This window comes from Megalobrama amblycephala, linkage group LG2 (assembly GCF_018812025.1).
Source record: "Megalobrama amblycephala isolate DHTTF-2021 linkage group LG2, ASM1881202v1, whole genome shotgun sequence".
Classification (NCBI taxonomy): Eukaryota; Metazoa; Chordata; class Actinopteri; order Cypriniformes; family Xenocyprididae; genus Megalobrama; species Megalobrama amblycephala.
The window spans coordinates 49,768,952-49,786,894 of record NC_063045.1 but is presented as its reverse complement, the minus strand read 5'-3'; the positions used below and the strand labels follow the sequence as shown (position 1 = coordinate 49,786,894).

Below are 17,943 nucleotides of genomic sequence, written 5' to 3'. Positions count from 1 at the left end.
AGTTAGTTCTCTTTTCTTGGTTAACAAAAAAAAAAAAAAAAAGCACTTCGGGCTAATGGCACGTCATATCAGTCCTTCAGGTGAGACAAGAAAACAGACTCGTTTTGACAATCTGACGGTGTCAGCCACCCTGAGAGAGTATTACCCATCATTCTTGTGATTGGATTGAGGATCAGAGCCTGTTAATCAGTACAATAAAGAGACAATGGCGTCGAAGATCCACAATGAATCAGACAGACCAGCAGGTTAATGAGGAAACATCGGCTCTGCTGATTCTTATTAAAGAGGGCAGTGGCCTGCTGGCTAAGTCTCAACACGTACAGAAACCTTTCTTAAACACATGATTAACTAATTATCTAAATGACAACTTCTTGACTTCTACTGCTCTTAAATAAAAGTTAACAATATTCAAATTCCCTTCCTATATGACTCACTGGAAGATGTTATCTGATTACAGTTTTTACTGTATTTTTCAACAAATAAATGCAGCTTTGGTGAGCATGGAAAAACAAAAAGCTTTTTTTAAATTCTGACCGACGCTTCAAAGGTGCTGTTCAATTTTTTTCATGTTAAAATATCCTAGCTTTAACTAAATGTAGAGACAATAATAAGTCACATGTAGGTTGATTTCCCTAAGCTTTATCAACTCAGCATTCAAACTCATTTCCATCATGTCATGAGTTCTGTGCATTATGCATCCTCAGCATGATTAAATTTCAGTTTAGCGTGGAATTTTTCCATAGCAAAATTGTGTTTTGCATATGTATTAATCAGCAGCCACAGCGAAACAGCACAAAAGTGCTGATGCATCACCAGGAATAAGGAAACTCACTCTGGCCTCTGATACATTTGCTAAACGTCGGTCAGTGCGGTAAAGAAAACAATGAATCAATCTAGTGGGTTTACTGGAGGGCACCGAAATAAAACTTGGCTCATAAATACCCTACATATCCAATATGGAGCGTTACAAGTAATTTTTCTGCGCATATTTCCCTTTAAACTGTCTCTGATGCACATCAAGTAGCTAGACAGAAGAGTTTTGTGAAGAAAGACGAGATCTAGTTTAATTACATTTATTAGAATAGCTGACCCCTTAATCAAGGAAGACTTTTTAATGGGCTGAGGGCATCTCTCAGTGGATGGAATAAAAGGGAGCTCATTAAGGACCCTGTCCTTGCCAATTACTGAACCAGGACAGGTAGAGACACACACATAATAGCATGATGCCAATAAATAAATGAGGGAAGGGGTGGAGAGTTAGAGCGAGGCAGGTCACAAGTCAGGAGGCAGATTTCTGCATCAATTTAAAGGCTTCAAAAAGCCTCGGCAAAGCCATGCTGTGCGTTAAAAGAAACAAATTGGGTAAAATTCTGAATCAGAGAGCCTGCTCTGGGGTGATTTGGTTGTGTGATAATCTCCATGCTATCAGAGTAAAATCAGCGAGCGCATTATTTTAATTCACTAAACAGCTGCCGCCAGAGTAAGACAGAAACCAGGCAGCTCAGTCGGTGGCCTTCAGTGTTGCCACTGGAAACTGTGCTCTTATTGGCTAGTGGCCACTTACAGCATTTAAACGAGAATTTAAAACGGATTTGAGTCTCGGCGGACAGAAGGGAGTTTAATAAGAAAAATTAGCTTGAAAACAAATCTCTCCTCTACCCGTCATTCAGGAAACAGCAGGACATTTATATGAACTGATAATGAGGAAACGGTGAGCAAGAATTCCTGCTGCTACTATAGAGGAAAATGTAGATTTCTTTTTTTCCCCTCATTATATCATCTGCATATCAAATACCCACACTGCATCTGGTCGGGGTTAGTCTATACATCATAGTCTAAGCTAGACCTTTCTGAAGACAGAACTGAAACTGATCTGAGAACGGTGTTCGGATGAGAGAGGGGGAGGTAACCTCACATTTATTCCATTCTCTGGTTATTCTGAGTAAAAGCATTATATTCCATTATCAAGAGACTTACGCAGAGAGAGAGAGAGAGAGAGAGAGAGAGAGAGAGAGAGAGAGAGAGAGAACATGTAAGGCCTGATATTATCTTTCTAGTCTCAAACCATTCTGAACTGATAGAAGAATTACTGCAGTGACAACAGCCTTGTTTCCAGTAAGGTCTAGAGAACGAGTATATATATACACATCAGGGTCCAAAAGTCTGAGATCATGAACCGCAAATGCTTTAATTTTGCATTTTTTTCCCCAAATGACAATGTCATGAAGCTAATTTTTTGTCCTATCTAATAAGTTATACAAAAATACATTAAATATGGAAGTCACACACACAATTAATTGACCTCTAAGATGAGCATGTTTGTCTCATAATAAAGAAAAAAGCCTCATTAAAGCAGAACTCAGTAAGATTTGCGAAGCTCCCCCTACAGGTTCCTTCAGTGAATCACACTGTCGTAAATACTCCAAGCGCAGCTCTGGACTACAACGACTAAAACGCTCACCAGCACAGTAGTTTTGCAAATACAGTACAAGAAATCTCGATGGAGGTGGGTAATTTTCGAAATTGTCTTATAAAGTCATAATATATACAGTTTTTGAATTACCGTAAAGCATTTTGTCACTCTCGCGTGAACATGAACATGTGGCGAGATTATGTCGGGTCGGCGCAGCTCAACTTGCAAGTGCTGTTTTCTGGCGTAGACGTGCCAGAGGGGATTAGTGCATGCCTCAAACACACCACAAGTCAATTAACCATCGTAAGGACTTAGAAAACTATTTATGAAGGTAAAAAAAGTTACTTAGTTCTGCTTTAAAAACTGATTTCTTAAAGAAAAAGAAAAGAAAGATTTGTTTTGAGATAATCTTTGATTATTATTTCATAAATCTATATAATATACTACCATTCAAATGTTTGGGGACAGTAAGATTTTTGTAATGTTTTTGAAAGAAGTTTCAGTTGCTCACCAAGGCTGCATTTATTTAATCAAAAATAAAAAGGTCACATGATCCTTCAGAAATCATTTTAATATGCTGATTTGGTGTTCAGGAAACATTTCTTATATTATCAATGTTAAATTTTTAATATTACATTATATTATCAAAAAAAAAAAAAAAAAAAAAAAACACCTTACTGACCCCAAACTTTGAATGGTAGTTTAAACATCCTTTCCCCCCCCCGTGTCTTACTTGTCACTAGGATAAAAACTATTTCATTACAAAAGACAATTTTCAGAGTTTAAGTGAAAAGTTTAACTGAACTGTACAACTTGGAAGCAAGAACTTCTGACAAAGAGTTCACATAATCATTGTCACTAATTTACTTGTTTGAATGCAGACCTAAAAATCTGAAATGTTTCTTCATTCCAACTTTTTAAAATCCTCACACCAAGATTTTCCACCAAGAAACCACTGTATATATGGTTAAACAAGCTCATTTATCTTGTCTCACACGCACAGACATGTTTATATAGGTTCGCTACGTAGCAACTGTAACTCTGCAAGCTACAGATATGAGCTCTAGTGCTCTCTGGATTGATGGCATAAGGATGCTGAGCTTTCTATTTCCACACAGAGAGAGATAGAAGAGCCAAAGGAAGGCCGCTCTGTTTCTCGTATCAATGACTCATGCACACTTCCTCTGTACAGAGCGGGAAGTAGACCTTTATAATAATCTATAATATATCAGGGCAGTAACTAGATACACACTAGAGACTGCTCTAGTCTTTTCCCGTCCCTAAATCTCTCTTTCTCTCTCCCCTTCTCTTGCTCTTCCTCTCTGGGATAGCTGATCACACCTGCCCTATTACGGGGCCTTTCCGTTCCTAGCACAGTGTATCCGTGCACACATTCACACTTCCTTTAACCCTCCGATTTGCTGGATTAAACAGAAGATAAAATATGCAGCAGCCACAGATACTGCAAATTAATTAAACATTGCAAACGGACGACGCCTCCTAAAGATCTAGAGATATCGTTCAGACGATCTGTCAGTGTTGAGCTGGAAATCAAAATCAGCTTAATTCCAAATTATTACTTCATTTTTTCTCCTATCAGGAGAAGCAATTAAAATAACCTTAAAGTCAAAGATTAACTGCTCAAACTAACGTATATAATCAAAATTAAATTCTCTTTCAGCAACAATGTTCACAGCAACACACTTTGCAAAACTATATAAGACTAGTCGACTAATCACCACGTACTTATGTATAAAAAACACAATACAATACAACCAAATGACAAATTTTTTGTTAAATAGCATAAAGATATTTGTAATGCCATTAAAAAAAAAAAAAAAAAATTATTTTATATATATATATATATATATATATATATATATATATATATATATATATATATATATATATATATATATATATATTTTTATTTAATCTTTTTTTTTTTTTTTTTTTTTTTTTTTTTTATACAAACACAGTTGTGCTCAAAAGTTGCAAAGTTGCAGAATCTGTAAAATGTTAATTATTTTAACAAAAAAAGAGGGATCATGCAAAATGTGTGTTCTTTTTTATTTAGCACTGTCCTGAATAAGATATTTTGCATAAAAGATTTTTACATATAGTCAAAAAATAGCTGAATTTATAAAAATGACCCGTTCAAAAATTTGCATACCCTTGATTCTTAATACTGTGTGTGTTTACCTGGATGATCCACAACTGTTTTTATGTTTTGTGATGGTTGTTCAAGAGTCTCTTGTTTGTCCTGAACAGTTAAACTGATATACATCTATACATTTTTAGAGTACTGTTAAATTTTAAACCTTAAAAGAAACATAAAACTACTGTAAACAATAAAAAAGAATTACATGATTTTTATATTATTTTATATATTATTTTCTTCTCAGTGGACCACCTAGCACTTCCTGTTGGTTGCCCGTATCCCAGTTTTCAAACTTCTGAACTAGCCAATCTTACTAATCGACTAGCATGAACTGCCACAATGTTATCTCCTCTATCTACATTTATATGCTGGCAGTACTACATTTCTCTTCCCGAAAAACAAGCCCAGGCTGATCAAGCTGTCTGAAAAAACTCATATTCCAGAATTAAGTCAGAGACAGAAGACCCTAAATGTTATCCATTAGCCTGAAAAAAAAAGCAGCTAACCAGTGACCTTCACCTCACAATATCGGACTAGGGCAGTTAGGAAAGGCATCGTCGTGTCTGGTTTAGTGTGCAGATGTATGCTAAATAACAGGACTGACTCAAGAGCAGCACTCCAGCACATGACCAGACAGTTCACCCCACTTACTCGCTGCTAAATGGAGGAGAGAAAACGCATTTCTCCCTGACAAAGAGTTTTAATTGATTGGAGCTCTAATGAAAGACTGGAAAGATCACATCTGATTTGGCAGATACATCTGGAACCAAGAAGAAAACTACTCAAACTTACTTTTCTCCAAAAGACCTTCTCCAAAAATCGGCGGCGTCTGCCTTGGTAATGCGGAATGTGTCTCCTTGGAACTGTCCACCTGGAAAGATGGCTTTGATCTCGGCCAACATGTGACTGAAGATCAGCGAGAGCTTGGTAAGGTTTCGTCTGCAAGAGAACGAGACGAACAAAGTATATTAAACACAGGAAATTTAGCAGTCAAGCAGTGCAAGTGTACACACATACAAAGAGAAAAGTGAACTCTCAGCATTCTCTGTTGAGCCAGTTTCTTGTCCTTGAGCTTGTCTGGAAGTTAATGTGCCGCACACGTCTCCCTTCAAACAGCACGAGGATACAGTGCAATCTGATGCACACAGTCTGAAGGGCATGTCGTGGCCACACCAGAAAACAAACACTCGCTGGGCTCCGGCCAACAGAACGGAGACGATCTGCTCCTGTTGCAGCTGACCACTGCAACATGATGATGACTAACTGTCTGCAATGGTGTATAGTCACAAAACAGATTTCTGAAATACTCCACTTAGAAAATATATGTATATTAATTAGGGATATATATAAATTAGGGGTGTAACGATACCCTTATGTCACGATTTGATACATATCATGATACTGAACTCACAATACGATATTATTGTGATACTCCAAGACATATAATAAAAGGATTACAAAAAATGTAGGCTACTCTTGATTAAAATGCTAAATTTGGTATTACATTGAGGGTGGAAATGAACAGGCTTGAACTTGGTGCTGGTAACCCAATGCACGCAGGACAATGGTGACACCAGAATAAAAATATTAATGATTCTAACGTTGAAATACAGATTTATTTTAGATGAATATGTTTGCACTCTGTCACTGACTAGATATATTTAAAATAATGTAGGCCACTTTTTGCTGGTAACATAAGACATTTGGTATTTTCAGGACCCACATATATTCTCCCACTGCATTATTATACATTATATTCAACATTATATATAGTAAATTAATGTAGTACTGACACTAAAACTCTGTAAACTTGATTTTTTTTTCACAGTAATTTTCATTTTGGGTGAAATATGCACATTTTTTTTTGTTTTTTACAAACTGAAGTTTTTCAATTATTATTTTTTGACTGTACAGTTATTATAGATTTTTATGTTTTATAAGTAAAATATTCTCTTCTATACTATTCTATTCTTCTTTTTCTTAATAATAATAATAATAATAATAATAATCACTATTATTATTATTATTATTATTACTAATCACAAAATGGATAATAATACATATTTCATTTTTAATATATATAAAAAAGGTAAAAATACATACATCCCATACATTTTCTTTATAGAAAAATCAATTTACTCAAATTCATTATTCATATAACTTCTTATACATTTGTATATGCATTAATATAATGCAATAAACATAATAAATTAAATGATAATTATCAATCCTGAGTTTTTCTTTGCACCATTGTTGTTAAAATTGTTGTTTTTTCATTATGTCATTCGCAATGCTTGTGGGATTGTAGATCATATAGCTCATAATATATATCACTAATTGTATAAGTGGGATGCAGATAATAATTTCTGACTCTCAAACTGATTGAATCTTTTTATGGAATCATTTAAAAGTGTTCACAAGAAAGCTCAAATTATTTAATTCCATTATTTATGCCACTCTTTCATACTTCAAATGCACAAGCAAAATCCTTTGCTTTAAAAATTGTACTTGTACTTTTCCAAGTGTTATGTTAACCTTGAGCATCTTTACTTTTACTCATGTGTCTATTGGGTAATTTATAGAACAGTAGACATGCAAACAAATATAATGAGTTACACCATCTCTAGGTACCACAAGTCATTAATATTTTCAAAGTTGTGTCCATAATTGGCTTTTCCCATACTGCCTTATGGCTGGCAGAAAGGGACTCCAGCCCTCAGAGGCTTGTCCCCTTCCTCCCCCTGTGCCGTCCTCCTGTGGGATTAGAGCGGGCAGATAACCCACCTTTCAGAACAACCTTTCAGGTGGCACTCAATTACGCTGGGCCACTCAGCCCGAGGGAGGTCGAGAGGAACCGGGCTGCAAGCGGTAGATAACTAGCCCCTCTGAGGCACAACAAACACACACAAACTTTCAGGATTCACAGTGGTATTTTGTAAAGCTGCAGTTGGGCACCTGGAGCTCCCAGGAGCGTTGTCGAAATTCGCCCCAACCGTCTCGCTCGGCACAAACAATTTCATCTGCATCAGACCCTATTTCACATTTGCATTTCTTGTCTAAATCTGGCTGTATTTAGAGACCCATTAATTAGTGTGCTACATTAGCGTATCTTCCTGTCAAAACATAACTGTGACAAAGCAATTAGCATGTTAGCAGCCATGCAGAACCGGCGAGAGGGGAGAAATTGGCAGATGAGAACCGGGGGTCAAATCTGGAGGTGTATTTTACATCAGAATCTTGATTTTTCAGCGTTGTTATAAAGCTCTGGTCATAATCAAGCATGCATTTAAATGGGTTAAAACTGTCAATGATTAACCAGTGTGAAAAACTTCCTTAGTTCTCAGTGGTATTTGCTTTAGATATAGCAATAAATCTCTTTTCAGCCTAACTTAGCCAAGGGGATCCTTTTATTTCTTTATAAGTCTCTGATGAACCCACCGCAGAACATTTCTCTCCATAAACTTCAGTTCAGTTAATACCTCCAAGTTGTCAAGTTTTCAATATGGTGAGTCACCGCTCATTTTATCAACCCATTTAATGCAGTAATACTGAAACTGCAGAGGGATTTCTATATATTCAGTGTCAGTCTGGAAAAAGGCAAGCTCAAACGACACAGACCGCCTGGGATGACTCTAGGCTAGCTTTTTTAATAATAAAAACATGCACACACTACCATTCAAATGTTTGGGCTTAGTAAGATTTTTTTTCTTGTTTTCTTTTGAAAGAAATTCATACTTTCCTTCAGCAAGGGCATGCTAAATTTATCAAAAGTAACAGCAAAGACCTTTATAATGTTACAAAATTGTTTCATTTCAAATAAATGCTGCTCTTTTGAACTTTCTGTTAATCAAAGTATCCTGAAAAACATGAAAATATAAAAAAAAACAAATACGATAAAAAAATATTAAAATAGAAAACCGTCATTTTTAAAGTTTTTACTGTTTTTTTTTTGATCAAATAAATGCATAAAAAGACTTCTTTTAAAAACATTTAAAATATTGGTTACACTTTATTTTAATGTGTCCCTATTACTGTGTATATATATATATATATATATATTTTTAGGATTAGGTTTGGTTAGTTGCATATAATTATGCCTAATTTATGGCTATTATTATAGTAAATACATGTAATGTGTAACAGGGACACATTAAAATAAAGTGTTACCAAAATCTTATGACCCCAAACCTTTGAACGGTATTGTGAGCACATATACTGTATATATAATGAAAATCATAACATCAGAATATCTTTCTGAACTGCAAGTTGGTAAGACAATATAATATAATATAATATAATATAATATAATATAATATAATATATATATAATATAATATAATATAATATATATAATATAATATAATATAATATAATATAATATATTATAATAATATTTATTGGCTTATTTATTTACTGTTACAAATGTATTTTTCTAACTACACATTGTCAAACAAAGAGCAAGTTAGTAATGAAACAGATTTAAGTTTCACCAGTAGTTAAGAAAAAGAGTCAGATGTTGATTCACTTAATGAACTGGCTCATAAGAGAATGAAACTCATCTGCTCAAATGTCTTTAGAACATTTACACGTCTTTATCTTTAACACCCAACATATCCATTACTAGCAAACAACATCCATTCCACATCAAACATGGTCACACCTGCTGTCTTCATAACTATCATAGGATATTGGAGACAGGTTCACACAGGAACTACGTTATAATATTTCAACAATATTTAACACTAAGAGAGTGACACCATTACACGGATGAATCCTAGAGATGCCCATGTGTTGACAGTTGAGTTCACAGAGATCATTTAAGCTTCAACACCTCTGACACACACCAGTTCCCAGCCATGTCCGTGAATCATTTAAACCCAATCCATGAGGTAGAGACTGATAACATGTCACACGCTAACCACAAAGCCAGGAAGAAGACGGCACACACCTTTGAGGACATTGAGTGATGGATGCACAGAGAGAGAGCTAATCCTAGTACAGAGGCTTGTCCTGAGGTAGAAGAAATTGAATTTAAGACAGAACAATAATCTCGGCCCACAGGCAGCTAACGTATGCTAATTCCCTCTGCGCTGCTGGGGTGGATGAAGGTTTTTTATGTGCCTCACCTCTTATCAAGAGGAGCGGGGGTGTGCTTGAACACAGCCAGTACTCCATAGCACACATCGCTACCTCACGCAACACCACAGCTCAGCAGGATATGGCTGGAGCCTAATCTGGGATATGTAAAACTATTTTGCAAATCATTTACAAAACAGCTACAAGGGCAAAATATATGCTGGAAATGACAAAGAATAGGATATTCTTTGAGGCTGTTTCTCTTTATATTTGTGATTTATCCTTAGTTTTATGGTCAGATGCAACTAGACACCACCAAGAAGGTACAGGGTGATAAGAATGGTTGTCAGTGCATTGCTAAGTAGTTACCAGGGTGTACTAGATGGTGTGCTCTGGGTGGTTGCCAGGTTTAGGGTTTTCATGGTGGTTGCTAGGGTGTTCTAGATGGTTGCTAGGAGGTTGATCGAATGTTCTAGCCGGTGGGTTGATAGATGTTCTGTATGGTTTCCAGGTCTTGGGTGTTCTGGGTGGTTGCTAGGTGTTCTGGGTGGTTGCCAGGTCTGTGGTGCTTAGGGTGTTCTAGATAGATAATAGGAGGTTGCTAGCATGTTCTGGGTGGTGGGTTGATAGATGTTCTGTGTTGTTTCCAGGTCTTTGGTGTTCTGGGTGGTTGCTAGGGTGTTCTGGGTGGTTTCTCGGTGGTCTGGACGATTGCTAGGTGTTCTGGGTGTTTGCCAGGTCTAGGGTGTTCTGGGTGGTTGCTAGAAGGTTGCTAGCATGTTCTGGGTGGCGGATTGATAGATCTTCTGTATGGTTTCCAGGTGTTCTGGGTGGTTGCTAGGGTGTTCTAGATGGTTGCTAGGAGATCGATAGATGTTCTGTGTGGTTTCCAGGTCTTGAGTGTTCTGGGTGGTTTCCAGGTGGTCTGGACGGTTGCTAGGGTGTTCTAGATGGTTGCTAGGAGATCGATAGATGTTCTGTGTGGTTTCCAGGTCTTGAGTGTTCTGGGTGGTTTCCAGGTGGTCTGGACGGTTGCTAGGTGTTCTGGGTGGTTGCCAGGTCTGTGGTGTTTAGGGTGTTCTAGATAGTTAATAGGAGGTTGCTAGCATGTTCTGGGTGGTGGGCTGATAGATGTTCTGTGTTGTTTCCAGGTCTTTGGTGTTCTGGGTGGTTGCTAGGGTGTTCTGGGTGGTTGCTATGGTGTTCTAGATGGTTGCAAGGGTGTTCTGGGTGGTTGCTATGGTGTTCTAGATGGTTGCTAGGAGGTTGATAGATGTTCTATGTGCTTTCTAGGGTGTTTTCTAATGGGTCCAAGTCAAAAGAGTCTATCAAGTCTATGATAGTCTAGTATCTAGACATGATTCGGCTCCAGCCTTCAATGCAAATCTATGGGATTTATCCTCTGCCAGGTGAAAATAATAACTCTGATTGCTTAGAAAAGTAATAACATACATTATCCCACAACAAGCCACATGATATGAGGTATCAGTTAGCCATGTCCTAGTGCAGAATTACTGAATAATACTGATTTCTGAACTAACAATACTGAATAATAATAGCGATGACAATACTGAATAATAATGCTGCTAGTTTTAGCCACTAATAAAATAGACTGCACATTTGAGTCTGTTGAAGGGACAGAAAGAGAAATGGTGACTCGTCTCTCATAAGTGCCATGTGACTAAAGGCAGCACAAAGCCTAATCATTTCAGCCTTGCTCAAGTCATGTGATACATAGAGTGAACCTGTTGAACTTAAAGAATTATAAAAGCAGCAGTGACAGGAAACAAAACAAAAAAAACCACACACAAAATAAAAATGCATTCAGCTTAGTTATTGCACAAGGCATGCTGCTCTACTACTATTCCCGCTGTTTCAAGACACTGCTGCCTAAGTGGCCAAACCAGAGAGTCAGACTTCCTACCATCATCTCTGAACTCTCCAAACCCTCAGTGCTTCCTGTGTGTGTTCTGCGGGCCGGATGACTCCTGCCTTTCTGAATGAAACCCCTTAAAACATATATTATTGGGAGACAGATGATGACAGTGCTGTATTTGAACATAGATGATTTTATGGTAATTGCAGATAATGGTAGAGTACCAGTGTTGGGGATCATCCAAGCTCATCTGGAGAGAAGAGGAAAAACTGTGAAATAACTGAAGAGCCTATATTTTCAGCCTTCAATTACGTTCAAGCAATCTGTCTGGATTTTCAGTCAAAACCTCTAATAACCACCCCCCATACACACCGAAACACGCACTCACACACACATAGTGTTTCAGTTTATGATGGTGCCACGTGGAAGATGTTTACTGGTCCGATGAGGGCTGCAAGTTTCCATTTGCTGCACTTTGGCTGCTTCATATTACATAATGAGAAGCGTGAAGTGTGTTCGCAAACTTCTAAGAGTCACATCTAATCTGACCAGCTCAGAACTCGTACTCCAATGCCATGTTAAAAGGTCACCGTAGCCTAGCAGTAATTGACCTCTGTGAGGAAAGTCAGTCAATACTCACACGTTACTGGCAGTTTGCAAAATGAATCATGTGCCTCAACTCCTGTTATTATGCTCTTATTCCACTGGAATACAAGAAAAATAACCCAAAAAATATTTTTTCGTCAACATCGTTGACCACAAAGTCACATCAAAACTCAATCATTGTCACCTCATAAAAAAAAATATAAAAAAAACACACACACACACACACACACATCAGGCCTGTGTCGTTAGTATTAATGAAGTGTGATTGCGTAAAGTATTTCATTGCAGTCGGGTTTAAAGGTCCTCATCAGGGAGTGTCAAGTGCAGGGCCATAAAGGTAGTTTCAGTACTGAACTATTACTTGCACATGTGATGGCCAAGCAGAGACCAGGCATTGATTTGATTAACAGCCTGACCATTATGGAAAAGAGAAAGCAACAGCTAGAGAGAGAGAGATCGAGAGAGAGAGAGAGAGAGAGAGCGCTCCAACCAGCCCAGTCAAGCACCCATCATGCTCTCTGGAAAGTCGAGAGACTGAGTCACTTTCAGAAAGCGTTTACATGTATTATTGAATTCAAAAAAAAGAAAAAGAAAAAAGGAAAAACTGTACTGGTAAAACACCCTTATAAAAAATAAAGTAATATTATAAAATATTTACTAAAATACTTAATAAAATATTTAATTTACTTCAGTCTTCAGTGTCACATGATCCTTTAGAAATTATTCTAATATACTAATTTTGTGCTCATTTCTTCTTATTTTCAATGTTGAAAACAGCTGTACTGCTTAATGTTTTTGTGGAAACAGTAAAATGTTTTTCAGGATTCTTTGATTACTAGAAAGAACAATTCAAAGAAAATAATTTATTTGAAATAGAAATCTTCTGTAACACCATAAATGTCTTTACAGGCACTTTGAATCAATTTAATGCATCTTTGCTAATAAAAGTATTAGTATAAGGGTTAGTTCACCCAAAAATTAAAGGTCCCGTTCTTCGTGATCCCATGTTTCAAACTTTAGTTAGTGTGTAATGTTGTTGTTAGAGTATAAATAAAATCCTGTTAGTGAGGTCAAAAAACCCGCTCTGCTGACGGAAGTGATGTCTCGCCCATATACTTCAATGAGCGCGAGACATCACTTCCGTTGTCAGAGCGCGATCAGACCTCACTAACCGGAAGCTGAACGGAGTTGGACATAGTGGTGTATTAGAGGTAAAAAATGATATAAATACTGTTCGGTTTCTTGTACAAACCGATCGTTTCATGTCTTAGGACATCAATGCGTCGTCATGAGCCGCAGGGTTTAATTAGGATTTGTCTATGGAAGTTTTTTCGACTCTTATTGTTCAAGTTCCCAATCACTCCTATTATTTGACTGACAGACGGCAGCGGTTGCAGTTAAAAATCATAATTTGCGTTCGACTGAAGAAAAAAAGTCACCTACATCTTGGATGCCCTGGGGGTAAGCAGATAAACATCAAATTTTCATTTTTGGGTGAACTATCCCTTTAATGATGTCATTATTAAAGGGATACAGTTTTTTGACTAACCTCCGCCCACAGGAATACACAAGAGTTGCGTTTGTAGAGTGTGTTTGTCGCCATGTCGTCGAAACGCTGTTATTTTCATCCCGCAGTCCAATCACCGGGTCTGATTCCGGCTCAAATTGATAGGGTAAAATTAAAGACATGTTTACAATAACACTGAGCGCGTGCATCTCCACGTTTTGGTAAGAGGCGTGACCTTTCCGGGCAAGGAGCGCTAAGCTGCTGTCGAATCACAACACAGGAACCGCTGGCACAATCAGAACTCGTTACGTATTTCTGAAGGAGGGACTTCATAGAACAAGGAAGTCATCAGCCCGTTTTTATGACAGTGGAAACAGCGGTATACAGATAAGTAAATTATGTGAAAAATACTGTGTTTTTTTACACGCGAAACATGAACACATGTTATATTGCACACTATAAACACAATCAAAGCTTCAAAAAAAACACGAAAAACGGGACCTTTAAAACAAAAACAAAATATTCAAAACAAAAGATTCATAAAGCTTCAAAGCAGTGTTTTGAAATCGGCCATCACTAGATAATGTTGAATAAAGTCGTTATTTGTTTTTTTTTGGCGCACAAAAAGTATTCTCGTTGCTTTATAATATATAAGTAGATTAATTTATAAGTAGAACCACTGTACTCACATGAACTGTTATAAATATGTTTTGAGTACATTTCTGGATATTGACATTGCTGGCAATAGAGGCCTCACTGAGCCATTGAATTTCATAAAAAAATATCTTAATTTGTGTTCAGAAGATGAACGAAGGACTTAATGGTGTAGAACGACATGAGGGTGAGTAATTAATGACTTATTATGACTTGAATTATTTTTTTAGTTTATTTTCAACTAAACCTTTAATTTCTTTTACAAAAAAAAATCTTACTGACATCAAAAGTTTGAATGGTAATGTTAATATATCAAATAATGATCCCTACATGCACAGCAAGGCAAATCTGCGAGTGTCATGCCCACTATGTAAAAACTAGAGAACTGTAGCTCAACCTCAATCTGCAAAACACACAACCCTGCAAACACCTCAAGCAAGGTGCAGTTGATACCATTCAAGGCGTGTGTGGTTCATAGGCACATGGAAGCACCTGTCATGTCTAACGGCCGGCGTGACATTCTCTTAGGCTTCCTGACACCTGTAGGATTCAGCAATGCTTGCTATTGTCTTTCACTTATTGTTGACCTACATTCAGCAGCACACACCCTCCTCCATAAATACAGTCATTACGTCAGCTGTCAGTCAGGGCACAGAATGCAGTGGATGAAATGTAATCAATATGTGGAAGAGCTTTCCAACATCACTGCATTAAAAAAAAGGAGTACTTTTACTTTTTTCTTGTTGGAGCGCCGGCCTAGTGGTTAGCAGCATGTGATGGGAACACTCATTTAAGTTTTATTTACTTCTTTTTGCAATAAGTACAAAAACAATACAATGAGATTAATGAATGTATCTTAACTTACATATAACTCAGTTGATGCACAATGATGCACAGCAGCATATCAATAAATATTTCGCTACAAAAAAAGACAGAATCAGACTGGCTACACGGGGGGTGAATTTCAAATGGCATCCTACTCTTACTATTTCTGATATTTTTTTTTTTTTGATGAATTTTAAAACTAAGCTGCGAGCGCAATACAATGTAACAAAAAAAAAACCGTAGCATACAACAAAATTTTACATGGCTACTTATAAAGTACCTTTCTACTGACTTCTACAGGTGATGATATTTTAAATCTGGCGATCTCATTACCAGTCATTTCCTGTCTCTACTGTATGTTGCTTGCTTACAACAGAGCAATTCAATTGCAGAGCGCCAAAATGAGAGATGAACGGTAATTAGTGTTAAATTCACTAATTTTCTTCCTCTCTGTTCTGCTTTTATCTGAAAGTTCCTTGCAAATGCGAGGCTCACCAGGCCGGTGACATGATCATCAATAAAACACCTGGCAGACTGCTCCGCAGCAGGACCATCCCAAGCGTGAGACTGAGTATGGTTATAGCGGCAGGACCCCTCAGAGCTGGAGAACATATAAGATATCTATCAGGACCTCCTGCTGCAGGCCAATCTGCCACACACTTCCACACATAAAAAACACATTACTGGCAACACCCATACACAAATCACTATGAATTATTAAAACCGTCGACAATCATTTTGCAAAAGAACTGACAAACAAGCCTGTCCATTAGCCAAATACAGCTGTCTGATCTTCCTCTAAACAGCTGAACCTTGAAGTGGTCTTCTAGTGTCTGTAATGAGGGATGAGGTGGAGGATACAGGAAGGAGAGACTAGCATGGGGGGGGGGGGGTGTTGAGACATCACAAGCCTGTTTTATGACTAAATCAATGCTGCCACAATCCCCTCATGCTTTTCTCACTCTCTCCCGCACACACACATACACACTAATCCACTCCAACTCCACTGCTTTGAACAGATTCATGAGAAACTGATGGGATTCCAGTAACTGTATTGTTCAACTTTTTTAATGATCGCTTTTGGCATTAAGAAGACAAAAGGGAAAGAAGGAAAAAACAGGAACTGCAACACTTAACTAAAAGTTTGTGCTGCAGACATGGATGATCCCTCAAAATGTGTTTTCTATAGGGTTGTGACTGTGAGGAAATTTGTGTGTGTGTGTGTGGGGGGGGGGGGGGGGGGGGTTAATCACTAATTCGAAAGTGAAAGTAAAATATGCACAGCCACACGGGCATTCATAAAGGTGCGGAGGAGAGCGAGGATTTTCAATCAATTTCTATGGAAGACAACACCGACTATCGCAGCAAGCCTATTTTCTAAGCAATTGTTTTACAATTTCCACTTGGCAGATTTACAATTCTTGCTTGGTAGACAATAAGGAAAATATCAAGGAAATATCAGAGTAACCAACCAATCAGAACAACTCTAGCAACCCAGTGGCAACCCAGAACGCCCAAGCAACTGGTAATCCATCTAGATGAATATGAAAATATGTGCTGTGCGCTTTCCTCTTAATAACAAAAACACACAATAAAAATGACAATGGTGAGAAAACAGCAGTTAAGAAAGCATCTGATCATAGCGGTGTGGATATGCTGCAATTCGGCACTCCTGTCAAGGTGCGTCATGTTTATTCATATACCACTTTATACAATAGCTTGCTTTAAATTAAGCAGCTTTACAGTATTAAATGTTTTCAGTTAAAATTATAAAACAGCTCGTTCGATCTTCTATTTCACTTGAACTAAATAGTGTTAAGGCCTGTACACACCGGGACGAATATCGCACGCATTTATAGCCAGCATTTTTCGAGACGTTTTTTGTGTTCATATCCAAGCGATTTTCACTGGCGATGTGCAGAGTGGACGTGCAATTTAACTCCCTGACAGTATGTGGCGCTTGTGCTTAACGGTAGTGCAAATAAACATATTTATGATATTAATAAAAAGTTAAAGAAGATACGAATGCAGATATAAAATGGTATATATATATATGACATATGAGAGATGGTTGTCAGAAACGGTATAGTTCAAATAAGTCACAATGACAGTAGTGCAAGTGAACGGTAGTGCAAATAAACATATTTATGAAATAGACATTTTCAACTATATTTCCTGAATGTAAAAGAAAAAAACAGGGATAACAGGGATAGTTTGTAGGGGTCTTCCTCGTCTACTTACTTTCTCTTCGTCGCCTTGGTATCAATGTGTGCTCGGCAAGACCGTTTTGTGCTTGAGCGCCACCAGGTCGTGTTTTACTGTAACTTCAGCAGCTCCAGGCACGTGAACAAAAGCGCCAATCTCATTGGTCGGCCAGTTTTTAACGCGGCGCGTCAAACCAAAAAAAACGAAGCCGAGGCATTTTTTAAAAAAATTACGCGTTTTTCGCGTTGGTGTGCACACTCACATTGGCGCCCTTTGTTTAGTCACGAGGCGTTAAACGTCAGCGATAATTGTGCGTGATAATCGTCCCGGTGTGTACAGGCCTTTATAGTCATGGAGTAGACTCTGCACTACTTGAGAAATGAAAAACTGATAAACTGTTGAATTGATAAATTTAAAGCAGGACCTAACAATACAATCTGTATTATATTATACGGTTTATATTATAACATTTGTTTACCTAAACTCCTGCCAAGCACTTCAATAAATTTTTTTATTTATTTTTTTTGTACTATGATTTTGGATGCTACAGAGACAAACACAAATGCACATCCTACTGTTCTGGTTAAATAAAATAAACATTTTTTTTCTCAGGTTTTATG

General features: G+C 37.4%; 1 protein-coding gene across 2 annotated transcripts in view; it reads right to left on the bottom strand.

The window, feature by feature from the left end:
- The window catches only part of cblb (Cbl proto-oncogene B, E3 ubiquitin protein ligase), a 75,247-nt gene that overhangs the window by 28,894 nt on the left and 28,410 nt on the right, over nt 1-17,943 (bottom strand). For both annotated transcript variants that reach the window (XM_048180146.1, XM_048180150.1), the window contains exon 4: nt 5,367-5,513. In XM_048180146.1, the coding sequence (XP_048036103.1) occupies nt 5,367-5,513 (147 nt within the window). The remainder of the gene's footprint in view (nt 1-5,366; nt 5,514-17,943) is intronic.